This window comes from Taeniopygia guttata, chromosome 1 (assembly GCF_048771995.1).
Source record: "Taeniopygia guttata chromosome 1, bTaeGut7.mat, whole genome shotgun sequence".
Classification (NCBI taxonomy): Eukaryota; Metazoa; Chordata; class Aves; order Passeriformes; family Estrildidae; genus Taeniopygia; species Taeniopygia guttata.
In genome coordinates, this window is record NC_133024.1 from 21147698 (window position 1) to 21162835 (window position 15138).

Genomic DNA, 15138 nt, shown 5'->3' on the forward strand with positions numbered 1-15138 from the left:
CTGAAGTGCACAGAACAGATCTTCAGCTCATGCAAACTGTCTCTAAAGAAGTTACAGGAATGTGTGAGACTGTCCTAGCTGTGCATGTACCTTTTTCTTCCTGTGTACCTTGGAGCCCATTCCTGCCACTCTGCTGAACCCCAGAGCTACTCTGCTGCACCCAACACACAGCCTGGGCACAATCCATGGGCAAGGGAATTAGGATCATGTCACCAGACCCAGGAGCTAACTAAAACTCAAAGGGTACAAGTCCGCTTTGGGTGGCACAAAGTTTACAGGCTTCTATGTGCTTTAAACCCACAACAGCACTAAAATTACAGCCATATTTTCTTACATACAAAAAGTACCAGGGAAAAAAAAAAAGCTGCAGTGTCTTTGTACAGAAGTTTAAGACTCCTTCAGCCAGTTCTTGGTCTAATCTTCCCAAGCTATCTCAGGGCACTACTCAGTATTTGCTCAAAAATTTGTAAACAGCCCAGCTCTACCTCAATCAACACAACTGTTCTTCCCCTCCTTAATTCTCATGAAAGACTCACCCCAGTAAAGATTCAAATGCTGGTTTCAGGAGACAAGTATCCAATGCATTTCTCCTCTCTACAGCTGTAGGTGGCAGCCTGCAAAAAAACAACTCCAAATAAATAGCAAGACCAGGAATGGGTAGCAGAAACAAGGTAAGGGAAGTTGGACATATCAAATTAGTAAAAGCTGACTACTGTGTTCAGATCACATCAAGATTTCATTACTCCCACTGTGATAGAGATTAAACTCTCTCATTGCAGCACAATTACTTTTACTAGCAAAGGCTTTTATCTCACACTGCTGCTCCAAGGGGGCTGTGACCTCCTTTGCTCAGCAAGTATCAAAGCAGGCATAATAAGTGAGAATGAAGCCCACCCCCAGAGAAGCAGGACTCCTGGGCTCAATCACCCCTGCAGCCATTCCAGACAGCATCCCCATCACTCCTCAGGGAGAAGACAAAGTCTTGTCTGGAGAAGGAAATAGGGTACTTTAATGAAAATTAGATTCTTTGGGGATGTCGTGGTTTGACACGGAAAAAGAATTTTTCCGGAAAGAAGAGGTCAATTTGGACATTGACCAATTGAAGGTAGACACGCCTCTGAGAACACAGAGGGGTTAAAAGCAGAATTCCCAGGAAAACTTGCCCTCTTGGGTTCCAGTCAGCGGTCAGTGCAGGACTCTCCCCTGCCCGGCCACGAGCTGGGTGGGGGAGGGGAGAAGCCATGTGGCCTTCAGAGGTAGGCCCAAGGGTGGAGGGGCTGGAACCGGGCTGGCCCCCTGCAGATGGAAGGGTGGAGAAAATCTGGGATGTCTCAGTTCCCCCCAGAGTCTCTCTCTCCCAAGAGAGAAAAAGAGACGGCGGTGGTTTTGCCAGCAGTTCACTGCGGGGAAAGGAGAAGAGTGGGGGGGCCGCAAGGTGCCCAGACGCCTGTGGGAGCTGGAGCCTGGGCAGCAAGCCAGCTCTGGGAGTCGGGACTTTTAACCCTTCCTGAGAAATGAAAGCTTTGTGAAATTTTTCTCCTCCTTGGTTTGAAAAGAGAGGAAGAGAGACAGCCTGGGACCTGGGATGTTGGAAGGAGAAATTCTAGGTGGGAGGAGATGATGGAGTGGCTTTTGGCTGGACTTTTTCTTCGTAGCCACAGATTGAACTGATTTTCTCCTCCAAGAGAGACTGTATTTTAGGAGGATGCTGGTGAGCCAAAAAGACCATGCTTCAGCTGGGAAAAGACAGAAGTGGAGCGAACAGAGAAAAGTTAAGGAGGGTTGTGGTGGTGCCCCCTGTCTTCGCAGAGGAAGAAGAGAAGATCTCTGTTCTTGGATCCTCGGCCCCAGGGGAAAATGGGGGGGACTGTTGGTCCCAAAAATGGAAAACTGAACTGTTGGTTTTTCTCCTCTTGGCAGGGCATCCTTGAAAGGAAAAAATCCTAAAAAGCAGTCTGTCCATCCATGCATTGGTGGTGAGAGCACTGTGCATGGAAAGGAGAGGGTCACCACTGGCAAACTTTTTTTCTCCGGGCGGTGCCATGTGGTGACATGGAAGCACAGGATGTGGCAGCTGTGTTTCTTGGGGGGTCTGTGGCACAAGAGAGACTCCTCTCTCCCTGCAGATGGACTGTGTGTTGATTATCTGGAGGGTGGAAACCTGATTGGGGTCCAGATTGTGTCTCACTGTGGTTTGTTGGAGTTGGGTGGTGGGAGGAGGAATGCTTTGGAAGGTTTTCATTTTGAATTGTGTGTGTTTCTTTTTTCCCCCTCTTTTATAGTAGCATAGTGGTAGTAGTTTAATAAAGTTTTTTCTTGTTATTAGGCTTGGGCCTGCTTTACTCTGTTCTCGATCGCATTTCACAGCATTCAGTTGAGAGATTGCATTTTCATGGGGGGGCACTGGCATCGTGCCAGTGTCAAACCGTGACAGGGGATAAGTCTTTCCACCCATAATAAGGTTAAGACTTGCACTTCTAAGCACATTCCTGACTTGAAGATTTAGCCCAATTAATCACAAATATGAAGCCCAGAAGGGAAGGTAAAGTTCAGTGTGAGCAACATGTGCCACTGGATTGCATAAAGGACAGAAAGATGAAACCACCACATTAGAACCACGAGTCAAAGAGACCATTAAGGTTAACTGATTTTGATAACCTCAAGTTCTTACGTGAATACTGACGCTGAGAAAGCACCCTGTGAAATCTATCAGCTGGCCATCTTGCTGCTTTCCAGCATCAGCCTCACAGATGGCATTTTGCAGCACAGCTTCAGAGAGAAGAGAGGACGGCTTTCAAGTTTTAGCATGGGTGCTTATTAGTCTCACAAATGTAACTGCAGGAAGTCACAAGCACAACAGCTGCCTATACACACACCTGAATGCAACAAGTGAAAGATACTTCTGGTTTAGTAAGTTTTAAGCACTGAAGTTGCTCTCCAAGCTGTGCTAACTTTATTCAGGTATAATTCAGAATTGCACAGATTTGAAAATTTTAAGCCAATGTCCTTCCAACAATTCACTGCTTGATAGAGACAGCTACTGAAAGTGGCCATAAATATTAAACAAACACTGGAAGCGTAACATGGACGAATTCATTTTTGACAAACACCTTACCATTTGTTTATAACAGGAACAGCCACTGGACCCAAGTGTACAATTGAGCAGGTAGTCTGTCAAAAAAGGCTACAGATTTCAGCCTCAATCCCTCCCACCTATCCAAAGCCAAAAGAAAACAACAACCCCCCCACAAAAATACTCAACTGCTGAACTTACTGATTGTAACTGATTGTAACTCCACTAGTCACATAGGAAGGAGAAGCCCTCACAGGGGAAGTCTGTCCATAAAAACTAAGCCTGCAAAAAGGGAAATGTCACAACACTGTGGTTTGCTGTAAATAGAAACCACAACAGAAAGTTTGTATCAATTCTCCACCCTAAACAAGAAAAAGGGAGCACATAAACCACTACTTTTTAAAATTATCACTTATCTTCATAACAGTCTGGTCAGTCCTTGTCACAGCTGTGCAAAGACCAATAGAAACTCAACTTCTTCAAGTAAGTCACCCAAATTTTAGGTCCCAAGCCACTTGTCCCATGAGCCTGGAGACAGTAAAGCCTCACTGCCCTCAAGGGCTGCTGCTGGGCCTCAACAAATCACCTTTTCAAAAGGTGTCCCCTGCACCTGCAGTTACTCCCATGTGTGGAAAAGGCCTCTCCCACAGCACTTATGAGACATTTAATAGAACAAACTAACACTAAACCCAAATGGGGTAGAGGGAGATGTGGACACCTTGTTTCTTCACTTTATGTAACTCCTCACCTGAACACCTATTTTCATGAACCTCAGATGGGCTCCCTACCACTGAGGTCCTGACCTCTCCGTACAACCAGGTTCAAATTAATTACTAGGTTTAAAAGTGACACAGGAAAGCAGGTGACAGGACAAAACAATCATATAGATTTCCTCAGAGTACTAAAAGACCTCAACCACAAAACACAGACATAGAATACTAATCACGATGATTACTAGTAACACTTATGGTGCAACACAAGAACTCACAGCCATATCTCTCATACAGCCATGAGGTGTCTGCACTCTGAATGAACAAAGCATCACCATACCAGTAGAAGTTATTTCTCCAGAGATTTCCATGCAGGATACCATACATAACAGCAGCAGCCAGGATAAAAACCAGAATAATTCGTTTCATGACTGATAAACCTGAAATGTAAGAAAAACAAAACAAGAAACTGAAACACAAGATGAACAAATGCATGAACTTTCTCGAAAGCATCTGGAAACCTACAAGAGAGAAGTTATTATTATTACAGACATTCACTACCACCAGAAGTCTGATAGGTGATCCTTCCACTTTGGCTTCTCACAAAGACCCAGTGCCAGAAGTTGAATGCTGCTTTGCACCTAACATGTATGTGTTCTCTGCATAGAAGCATGGGTTCAGTCTAGGTTCTCTCTGAGGCCATGTGAGAGTAGAACTCTTCTGTCCACTGGCAGCCCAAAGAAACCGGCTGGCCTTTATAAGTATCAGTACTTCTCCTGTTTCTTGTGCCACACGCTATCATTTTCCATAATTACACAGTTAAACAAACACTGGCACAGTGCAGGTGGCAGATAGGCTGATGTTAATGAAACAGAACAGGGTATGAGCTGCCACAAATTTCTACTGCCTTTTTTAGGATCACTGAATGTTCCTGAAGTCCAGTTTTGACATTTGAAGCTGCACTGAAACTATCTGCTTATGCCTGCAGTCTTCAGCTACTGACACAAGTCAAACTTCACTGCTCAAGCAGTGATTGTTATTTTCGCACATTACAAAGTGAGGAAAAAAAAGGTTAGGATCCCATCTATTGAACCTGTGAAATTATGAAGAAATATCAGAGAAAGTGTCTATTTTTCAAGTAGAGTCTTCACCTCATTGCACCGTCTAGCAAAAGAAAAGCAGAGAAATAACAGAAACTCATGTATCTGGCAAGACCGACCCAAGGAAAATCAAGTCCTATATTGCTCATATCTTACAAAGTGAGCAGCCTTTTCAGTAGCTATGAATGAACTACTGTTGCTGTCTTGTGAAAGTCCAAAATAGCAATTTCAGCCACAAGTTACCATGGAAATTTACTTGACAGGTATAGCCTGCTACTATTCCACTTCTCCCCTAACAGTGTCATGATTACTTTACTTGAGTGCAACAAGCTGTACTTCCTTATTCTTCTCCACTCATATCTCTCACCAGAATTTAGCTGTAGAGTTAGAGATGTGGTTTTATAACAGTACCTACCAGTAACAAAGCCATACAATGAACCAGGTAGAATCTATCAACCTTAAGTATGTCCCACAGGCTATCCTGCTCTATTTTGGAAGAAATATTTCATAGGCTGCAGCTGTTGCAATTCCAACCTTTCAACTCTCTTTGGGAAGTAGCACTGCCACTTTTCAGCTCCAGTTCTCTTGACTCTACTTGAAGGATCGCTGCAAATTTCTCTCGATAGTCACTCCCACCTTCTAGAACAACCTCTAAATTTTTGCAGTAATTCAGTAAGAGCTTTTCCCTAAAACTACAAAAATAGAGAAAAACTCACCTACCAAGTTCAGTCATGTGTCATTAACAGCAGATGGTTCATAATCTCGAGTGCCATGACAAGACACATGCAGGGCAAGTGAGGGATCAGGCCTAGCAGCATGGGCTTATGAAAGGCAGGTCTGGCTTGACCAGCCCGATCTCCTTGTATGACAGTGTGCCCTGCACAGAGGATGAAGGAAAGGCTGTGTATTCTGGGTACCAAATCCTTCATAAAGCCTTAGACAGCATTCCCCAAAGCATTCTCCTGGACAAACTGGCTGCTCATGGTTTGCATGGGTGTGCCCTCCACTGGAGAAAAAAGCTGGCTGGCTGGCTGGCTGAGCTCAAACACAGGTGGGGAACAGAGTTACATCCAACTGGCAGCCAGTTAGTAGTGGGGTTCCCAAGGCTCAGTCCTGTTTAATGTTTTTAAAGAAAATATATGGTCTGGGCAAGGGGATCGAGTGCACCCTGTCAGTTTGCAGGTAACAAGCTGAGTGGGAGTGTAGGTTTGCTGGAGTGCAGGAAGGCTCTGCAGATCTGGAGAGGCTGGATCAATGTACCAAGGCCAACTGGAGGAGGTTCAGCAAGGTTAAGCTGAACTCTTCCGGGTCACAACAACCTCAAGCAGCACTGCAGGCTGGAGGAAGAGTGGCTGGAAAGCTCCCTGGCAGAAAAGAACCTGGGAGTGATGGTCAGCATTGGCTGAACATGAGCCAGTGCATGCCCACATGGCCAAGACCAATGACATCCTGGCCTGGATCAGCAAGTATGGCCAGCAAGATGAAGGAAGAGATCACTCCCTCCTCTGTTCTCAGGAGGCTGCACCTTGAACCCACTGTTCAGTTATGGGCCCCTGACTGCACAACAGAGACTGAGGTGCTGGAGCAAGTCCAGAGAAGGACAAAGCTGCTGAAGTGTCTGGAGAAGCAGCAGCTCAAATGGAGACCTTGTCATTCTCTACACCACCTGAAATGGATTTGTAGCAAGGTCTACAAGTTGGTCTCTTCTCCCAGGCAGCAAGTGACAAGACAAGCAGAAACAGCCTCAAGTTGTACCAGAGGACATTTAAATTAGGCATCAGAAAAAAAAATTTCTGAAGGGGTTGTCAAGCACGGAACAATCAGCCAAGGGAAGTGGTTGAGTCACCATTTTTGAAGGTATTTAAAAGATATCTAGGTGTGACACTTGAGAACATGTTTGAGTGGTGGATCTGGCAGTGCAGGGCTAATGGCTGGACTCCATGATCTTTTCCAACCTAAGTGGTGCTATTATTTACTTGAAAAAGACACTGCACTCTCTAATAGTTTTTTCCTTTCACTATTAGTAGTTTTACCCACTCCTGCTTTGAAAAGGTTTGCCAAAACATCCACTAAAGTGTTTATCCTTACTCCCTAATTCAATCAATGCAAATTTGAACTAAACAGAACACAACAAACCAGCTCTTTAGATGAAGTTGCTAAACTAGCAACTGATTAAATTGCTGATTTTGCTGACTTTAGTGTAAGAAAGAACCTTGCTGAAGAGTCAGACCAAGCTACAAAACAGAGAAAATTCAGGGAAAAGCAGCCCAAAAAGGATTGACTAAAAGCCAAAAATATTATTAGCAACAGTATTTTTCACAGAGGGGAAAAGAAATTGTTCCACTTGCGAAGTATTTACAAAGATATTCATACAGCCTGGAAAAAAAAATCATTAAAACATGAGAAGATAAGTCAGCATCATTCTTCGAACAGGATCATAAGGGATCTGTAACAACTTTCTGTGTTTATGTAAGACACTCAGCCTGGTACAGATGTGATAATGGGTCCATCCCAGCTCCAAACAACCAATCACAGGTACACCCTTATGTACCTAACTCAGCCCTTAGACACATCAAATGGTCTTTAATTATATAAGTATCTTCTTACCATATCATCCCCCAGTGCCTGGCTTCATTCCATGTTTGAGAGAAAGTTCTGTAGCCAAGAAAGTCTTCACTAAGAAGACTGTTTTTCTTAATCTGGTTTAGTAAACATTGCCTTGTTTACAGAAGAAATTATTCTGGGAGTATTTTTAATCATGACAGCATCTTCCAGCTCTTCCTTTCTATTTTAAAACAGCTGAATGTTGTAGAAAGTCAATCAAAGGGAAACAAACTCCTACAATGCAAATATTGAACTAGAAAATTCCCATAGTCAGATGCAAGAAAATAGGGAATTGAGAAGACACAGTTCAGATGGAAAACAGCAGGTCCATTGCAGTTTATTCACTTCAACACAAGAGCCAGCAGATTGATTTAAGCCCATCAACCCAAGTGACAGAGGACATGGCTCCCTCCCTTAGGTCAATGTCAATCAGAGTTAGGGAAGACAAAGCTGGAATTCAACTATTCCATTTTCTCCTCTTTCTTAAAACCCTACAGTGATTTACACAATGAAAGGAACAAGGAACCCTGTATGACCATGCCTGATGATCACAGTGTCAGCTGGTCAATTTTCTGAAAGCAAGCAATGGGATATGGAAGTGCTGCGAAAAATGCATGGGCATTTTTTAATAGTAATCTAAGCTAACTTCTGTGGGTCAACTTCCCACCTCCCCCAGAGGATAGAATTACAGTTACAGAATTAGACAAGATTGACTCTGTTACGGTATTAAGACAACCTCAGAGACCAGCCTGCATCTCCTATTGACAGATAGATTCCTCCAAGCTCCCATCAACCCACCAGAAAAACTCATTTGGGTATATGATCTATTAACTATATAAGACCTGAGGCTAATATTTTCTTCCCTTGGTGGAAGCAGGGAACCCCCATACTTGTCAGAGGCGAATCATTACTTAAAATTAGTTTTTATTCTAGTACAGTGTGGTATCTGCTATGAGCCACTATCTCACACCCTATCTTCCAACTTACACTTGCAGTTGATGCAGTGATGCCACAGAACAAACCCTGCAGGAATCTACAACTGTTGGACCAGGCAGTCAAATGATCCCACTACCATCACCTTTCTTTCATAGCACTTGTAAGCCTTCCTTTCTTCCTTAAAAATTACTAGTGTTAATAGCACAATGCAGGAAGATTTTCCATCTATCCTACTTATTTTCTAAAGTACCTCTGACTACTACTGAAGTTGATTTAAAAAATATTTAACTATAAACTGGTTGCTACTAAATTAAATACTAGGCAGCTTAAAACAATCTTAACTCCATAAACTGTCACAAGACAATGTAAGTTCTTTGCTGGTGCCATTAAGTGACAGCCTGAAAATTTCAGCTCACTGGGACCCTGGATTCCTAGCTCTTGTAGCTGTGAGGGAGGAAGTGAGCTTGAAAGTATGCTTTGAGCAGACCTTGAAATTTGAAGGGACAGCACAAAAAGCAGTGGGTTTGAGCTTGTGACCTCCAGCACTGTTTCCTTTTGGTCAGGATGTAGCACATGCCTGGTGAAACAACCACGCAGCAAAAATATTATCGAGGAAGGAGCCCTCACATCATCATCCTTCTCAACCTGTACAACACGACCACATTACAGCACAGATGTATTTCTTCTGCCAAATCTAAACACTGTTCACTCTTCCAGTTCTTGCTCTAAGTAAGAATTGCACTGTTCATTAATTCTTCCCCTCTTCAGGAAGAGAATGCTGCAGAGAGACTACGCAACAGCACTGCCACACAGTCTAAAAGGTACTGAAGTGGCTGAGTCAGTCTAGTGCTTTCCCTCACTCCCATGCACCTGAAATTCTCATCATTTCTAATGTTCTTTTTCAATTTAGTTTAAGAAAGTCCTCAGAAATACTGTTTAAGCAAGATTAGGTTTAAGCAAGTATTGGGTTATCCTAGCAAAGTGGCTCAGAATTAAAACTAGTTTTCTAACTCTCCAACAATGCAGACTTGGTTTTGAAGTGGTATTTTTGAAGTTGTACATTTATCAGCATCAGAATTAGAAAAGGTTCTTGTTAACCTGTCATGCCCCACACCAAACCAAAGCAGTTATTCCTGTTCCTGAAAACCTGCGCAAACCATGACACTAAAAAAACTAAGGTTTTACTGTATCAAAATGACACTAAGGTCTGCCAGCATCACACCACACATACAAGTAACTACTGCCAAAGTTACTCCTTGCACTGGAAGAGAAGACACTTTCTGCCCTAATCTCTTCCAACAACATGGAGATAAGCAATAGAGGAACAATTTGCTGTCTATGACAACTGATGTCTTCTTCCTCTCCAAGAAAATACCAAACTACCCATTTACTTCCACAGTACGCAGGTATCTGAGGAAAAAAAAAAGAAAAAAAAAAACCAAAAACAAACAAACAAACAAAAAACTAGTCTTTATCCAAACACAACTTCTCTCTGTTAAGGAAAGTTTCCAGTGTTTCCCCTATCATTTCTTCTCTGTCCAAATATTGCAGCAAGCCTGCCAACAAAACGCAAAGTAACATTTTCTCCAAGTCCCCAACAGCAAGCAATAATGTCCAGTAGATATGACATCACAGTAGTAGAGATGTTTAATAGATTTAGTCAATCTTTGTTCTTTATCAGCTCCTATGGCCAGAAATGTAGCCTCTGTTGACATTAATTTACTGTAGAGACACAGACTAGAGCTGTGCCCATCTTTGATTTTGTGCAGCATTTCAGGACAGGCTGCAATATATTTATTTTAGGGCCTAAGTGCTTGTCTCCCTCCGCTTCATCATCCTGCTAATGGTGAAACATATTCTGTACCACCAGAGACAGCAAGGCATTTATTACTTTGTGGACAATTCAGGATTCTTTTATTCCATTTTTGTCTTTCAATACAGACAGTGGTATTGTGTTCTTCAGAGCATAACTGCCTGCTAGGCCAAGCAAAATGAAAATGCAACTTAGTATTTTTCACTAATAATGATTATTATTTCAGTTTCCTTTTATCCAGAGCCCAAAAGATTTCTGCATCACTTTCCCTCTAGTGTGGCTGTGCAGACGTACTTATAATCTCAGAAACTCTTCCCACACAGGCATATCCTTTGGCAAAAGGATACTGATAAAGATTTCAAGTTCAGTTAAATCTATTGTACTTTCACCCCCTCTAATACTGATTTACCTACACAGCACTGCTGCCTTCCCAAAGGCTGCAGGAACAAGCACTGTTCACCTCTGTGTTTTGGGCAGAATAGATGATACAGCACCTACAGCTCTCCAAACCTTATCTCCATTTCCACACATCCACACATTCTCACCTCATCACATCAAAAAAAGATCAGAAAAACAAAAGTTTGTAGCCTTCAAAGAGCACATGTCATCAATACAGAGGGTTTGGCAAAAGCTGCAGAAGGCCTACAAGTCCTGACTTACAGTCTCATCACCCTGCTCAGACTCCCTTATTCTTACTGCATGAGATAAGGTGTCATCTGTTCAGTGGCTAACTCCCTTTTCCCTCTTCTTCCCTCCTTCTGCCCGAGGACCCAGGAGCTCTTACACATACACCACGGGGGCGGGTTGGGGGGGGGGCACAATCAGAAAGAAATTAGAGGCAGCATGCACTCATCAGACTGTTTCCTGGAGATCAAAGAGGCATGTGTACAAGCCTAGGTCAAGGTAGAAGCTTTTTAAAGCTTACTAAAACAGGTCCCAATTTGGCTGCAAAAGAAAATGCCATGATCCTGTTCTCGGAGGCACCACAACCAATTATGTGCATTGTTTCACACATATTCACTTTTGGGCCTATTGATGCAAAATTTCACATCACTTCTAACTGACATGAAATACCAGCTCCACAGATGAGAAACAGAAGCACAAAGCATCAGCCAGTGCATCCTGCCAGAAAATCCTGGTGAGCAAAATACAAGAAAGCACAGGCATTGGGCTCCACTGAAATGGCCCTTGAATAGGAGCAGTATTCTGGCTGAGTTCTTCAGCCCTGCTGAGAGGCAGAATATGTCGCCTCCAGCTTGGGGCTGTCACAGGGTTGCTAGTATTTTGGCTGATTATCACAGCGCAGTGTGGATGCCTGGCACTAGATGAAGGTGACAGCGTTCTCCATGGCATGGTGCACACACACAACTAAAATTGCAAGCACAAAAAAGAGATAACTGAACTGATATTTTTCATCTGGTAAATGATGTTTTAATTATTTTTTCCCTCCAAGACATAAAACAATATTCTTTAATGTTCCAAGATGGCTTAGGATTTATTCCAATAATGGACACACAGTTAAACACTGCTAAACCAAGCTTAAAAATCAGCCCTGGATAGATCCAAATGCAACTTGTGGCTTTGCGGGGAAAGAGAATAATAACTACTGGATTCTCATCTAACTGGTACTTTGTCAGTATCACAGATTTCCAGAAACCTTGCCTGTTACTGCAACCAAGAGTACATCTTCTTGCCAGTCTTTGTTCCTTGAGATGAGGGAGGACAAGAAGCAGACAATCTATGCAAAGGCACACGTAAGATGGGAACAGATGTTTCCATATGCTTTCCCTGTCCTGACCCTCTAGAGCCCTCCCACCAGCACACTTCACTTCTTTTCCCTCCTTCCTCCCGTGGGCTTGGAATACAGACAAGCAGTTTCTGTCACAGCCAGCAGCCACAGAGATGCCGTACAGTACACAAACAATTATTTGAGGTTTGGTCAGAAGCTAACCTGTGCACACAAAGTCAAACACAAGTATGAGCTGAGCACAAATAGCTCTGCTTCCTCAACTCCCAAAGCTTTAACCAAACATAAAAAAATCCAGCTCTAACTGTATCTTACAAAAATATTAAACCCCCACACACAAAGCCAGTAATATCACCTTAGCTGGCAGACGTTTTCGTAGCCCTCTTATGTTCTCCTAGATTAACCTTTAAAGCTTTAGCCAGCCTAAGCTAGGTTGCTAATTATGTTTTACACATCATAGATGTCTGTATAATAAGTCAAAGAACAAAGAAACAGAGTATTATAAATCCATGCAGCTCTTCTGCAAGCTGTGGTGACAACACTGCTCCTTCCCAGTCTGTTTTCCCTTTTCCTTCAGCTCTTTTTCCAGAAGGGACTGAAATATAAACAAGCCATGGAACATGTTCAGGGGGTCAGAGTTGAGGTAATTTTCTTCTCATACTTTGACTTACACAGTGGAAAGGTTTCAGTCAAATTGAGCTGCTCTTCCTGCAAGGAACAGAGCATCATGAAGGAGTTCTTTTGCTTCTTCATCTCCTTTTTAAAAAGCCAAGACTACAGAAATATTACACAGTGCTTGAAAGAATAGAAAATTATTAATAGAAAAATATGCGACCCAGTACTAAATCAGTTACTCACTCACACCACTGTTCTTTGTCTGCAAGTACCTGCAGAGTCCGAGGATTGAGGTCAAGCCAGCAATCCTTCTTAGGTTTCCCAGAGAGAAAAAAATGTAAAAAAGTAGGAGAAATGGCTGAAAAAAGGCGAATTAGTCAGGTTTCAAAACAGTTCCATTAGAAACCCTACCTGGCTCGTCATTTTTTCATCCAGGAACTATGATCAATCTAAACAAATAGAAGGTCCAACCAGAAAATTTGATCTGTATTTATTATATGCATACATTCACTACTGCATTAAGTCCACCTTAAAACAAGCCACACCTAGTCTTCTAACAATGCCTAGGATATCCAAAACATCCTGGCTGATTTGGAACTAGTGATTTAATCTCAGCTCTTACTAAAATGGCTGGAATTACGAAACTAAATCTACCAGTCAGGGGGAAACAAAGAACAAATCTCAACACCAGATTAAAATAAATCCCCCCCAAAAAATCCAAGGAAATAATACACACAAAAAAACCACAACACCAAAGCCCACACACAAGCAAAATTAGGGCTCTCAGGGGCATGGAAAAAATATGGTACGGTTTTTGTTGCCTTCCCCCCCCCCCCCCACAGTGGATAACAGAGGGTTAATTTACTTGCTTCACTACCAGCACCTGAAGAATTAAACGCTTCCCATCTACACTGACAATAAATCCCAAGTAGATCTGACTATTTTCTCACTTCACTGTAGCAGTACCAATTCTGATCCATACTGGTGTCGGAATCTGTCCCTAAATAGAAACAGATGCTTTTTGTATGACTAGTTTTCACAGTAATATTTGTAAACCTCAGTCATGATAAATTTCAAATGCACTAGGACTCCCATCATCAGATGGCAGAGCTTTTTACTGTCATTTTTATTGTCCATATTTCACCACATTTTAAAAAGGAACAGGTTACATTACCCAGGTTTGTATGGATTAGGAAGCACAAAAAATAGGTGTGAACATGCACCTAGACAGCATACAAAACTGTTACATTTTCATTTAAATAACTTGCCAAACATGTCTGTAGTCAGAGCCCCAAACACAATATATTTCTTCATTTTTGCTATGTTGCTCCCTGTCTTGCCTTAACTGGCAATGAAAAATAAAAAAACCCCATATCACCACCACCCCAAAGAAAGCCCAAAACCAGCCACCAAAAAAATTCCCTAAATCCGGAGCTGTATGTGATGCAATTTGCCCCACTATCAAATTCTGCAAGACAATCTGCTGCAAGGAATCTGTGCAGAAGAGAGCTCTGGGATTCTCAGGAATGCAGCAAAACAAGTAAGTGAAAAGTGTAAAGCTAAATTAACTCAGGAAGGGAGGAAAATGGAGATAAGTGGTAGCACTTACCCCCACACTACTACAAAATCTTGGAAGCTTCTCACAGCAGGGATCCTGACAGCTCGGGAGAAATCTGCAGTACACCAGCAGTTTGAGCAGCTTCTCTGATAAAGTTAAAGCCTTACATTTCCCAGTGCTCTCAATGAACGCATTGACTTTGCCTTTGGATGAAAATCAGAACACAAAACTTCAGTGCTAACTACCATCAGAAAACTAATCCCAAACTGACAGTGCCACACTGGAAAAACTTGAATATTGTAAACATTAAGACTATTTTCACAAGCCTTCTTTATACACAGCTTTGTTTTCTTAGCACTGAAGTTCAAATACATTATCTACAATAGCAACAAAACCACCCAAAAGAAAAGCTCTAATGAGCCACTTCATAATCATGATGCTGTGTGGACATAAAATGTTTTAAAACTCACAAAAAAACATTGTACAGTTTGCCTCAGAGCCTGTATCTGATCCCCTAAAGGCTTTCAGTGCTTTGTTTTGTTTCTTAAATGTGACAGGAAAAATTACCACATAGAATATCCAAACAGTGCATATCCTGAGGACTGAGAGCTACAAGATACACAGCAATGCAGAAAAATGCAGGCCTGTACAACATTTAACACTAGGTAAAATCCTGGCATCTTCTCTGAATGGGAAAGGTTACCAGTGAGTCTACATGCATAAAGATGTTAAAAAAAAAAATTGTTTGTAAGGTAGTGAGCTTCCCAAGTGGAACACAGATTAAGGTGTATTGTCGGAATCTGTGGGTATTGGTGATTCCGAGATTGTAGAAAGTCTCTGTCTTTCTGCCCCATTGCCAAAGAAGAAGCCATAATTCGTCTGTGCTGTTTTCAAGGTTGTTTATTCTTGCTTATCTCTAACATGTTCTGCTGCCCTGCCGCAGGTCTGTCCTGCAGGGCAGCGTGCGGGGCTCTGCCCCCAG

At 42.4% G+C, this 15138-nt stretch overlaps 1 protein-coding gene across 21 annotated transcripts in view; it reads right to left on the bottom strand.

The window, feature by feature from the left end:
- The window catches only part of ST3GAL6 (ST3 beta-galactoside alpha-2,3-sialyltransferase 6), a 72910-nt gene that overhangs the window by 20688 nt on the left and 37084 nt on the right, over positions 1-15138 (bottom strand). For 8 of the 21 annotated variants that reach the window (XM_072924767.1, XM_072924763.1, XM_072924761.1 and 5 more), the window contains 3 exons: positions 4124-4223; positions 3275-3355; positions 537-614 (listed from right to left, as the gene is read on the bottom strand). In XM_072924767.1, coding sequence (XP_072780868.1) covers positions 537-614; positions 3275-3355; positions 4124-4212 — 248 coding nt within the window. In that variant the 5' untranslated portion in view covers positions 4213-4223. Of the gene's footprint in view, positions 1-536; positions 615-3274; positions 3356-4123; positions 4224-4335; positions 7717-14207; positions 14730-15138 lie in introns of those variants that run through there. The other 13 variants (XM_030265090.4, XM_032746682.3, XM_072924802.1 and 10 more) reach the window with 8 other exon arrangements.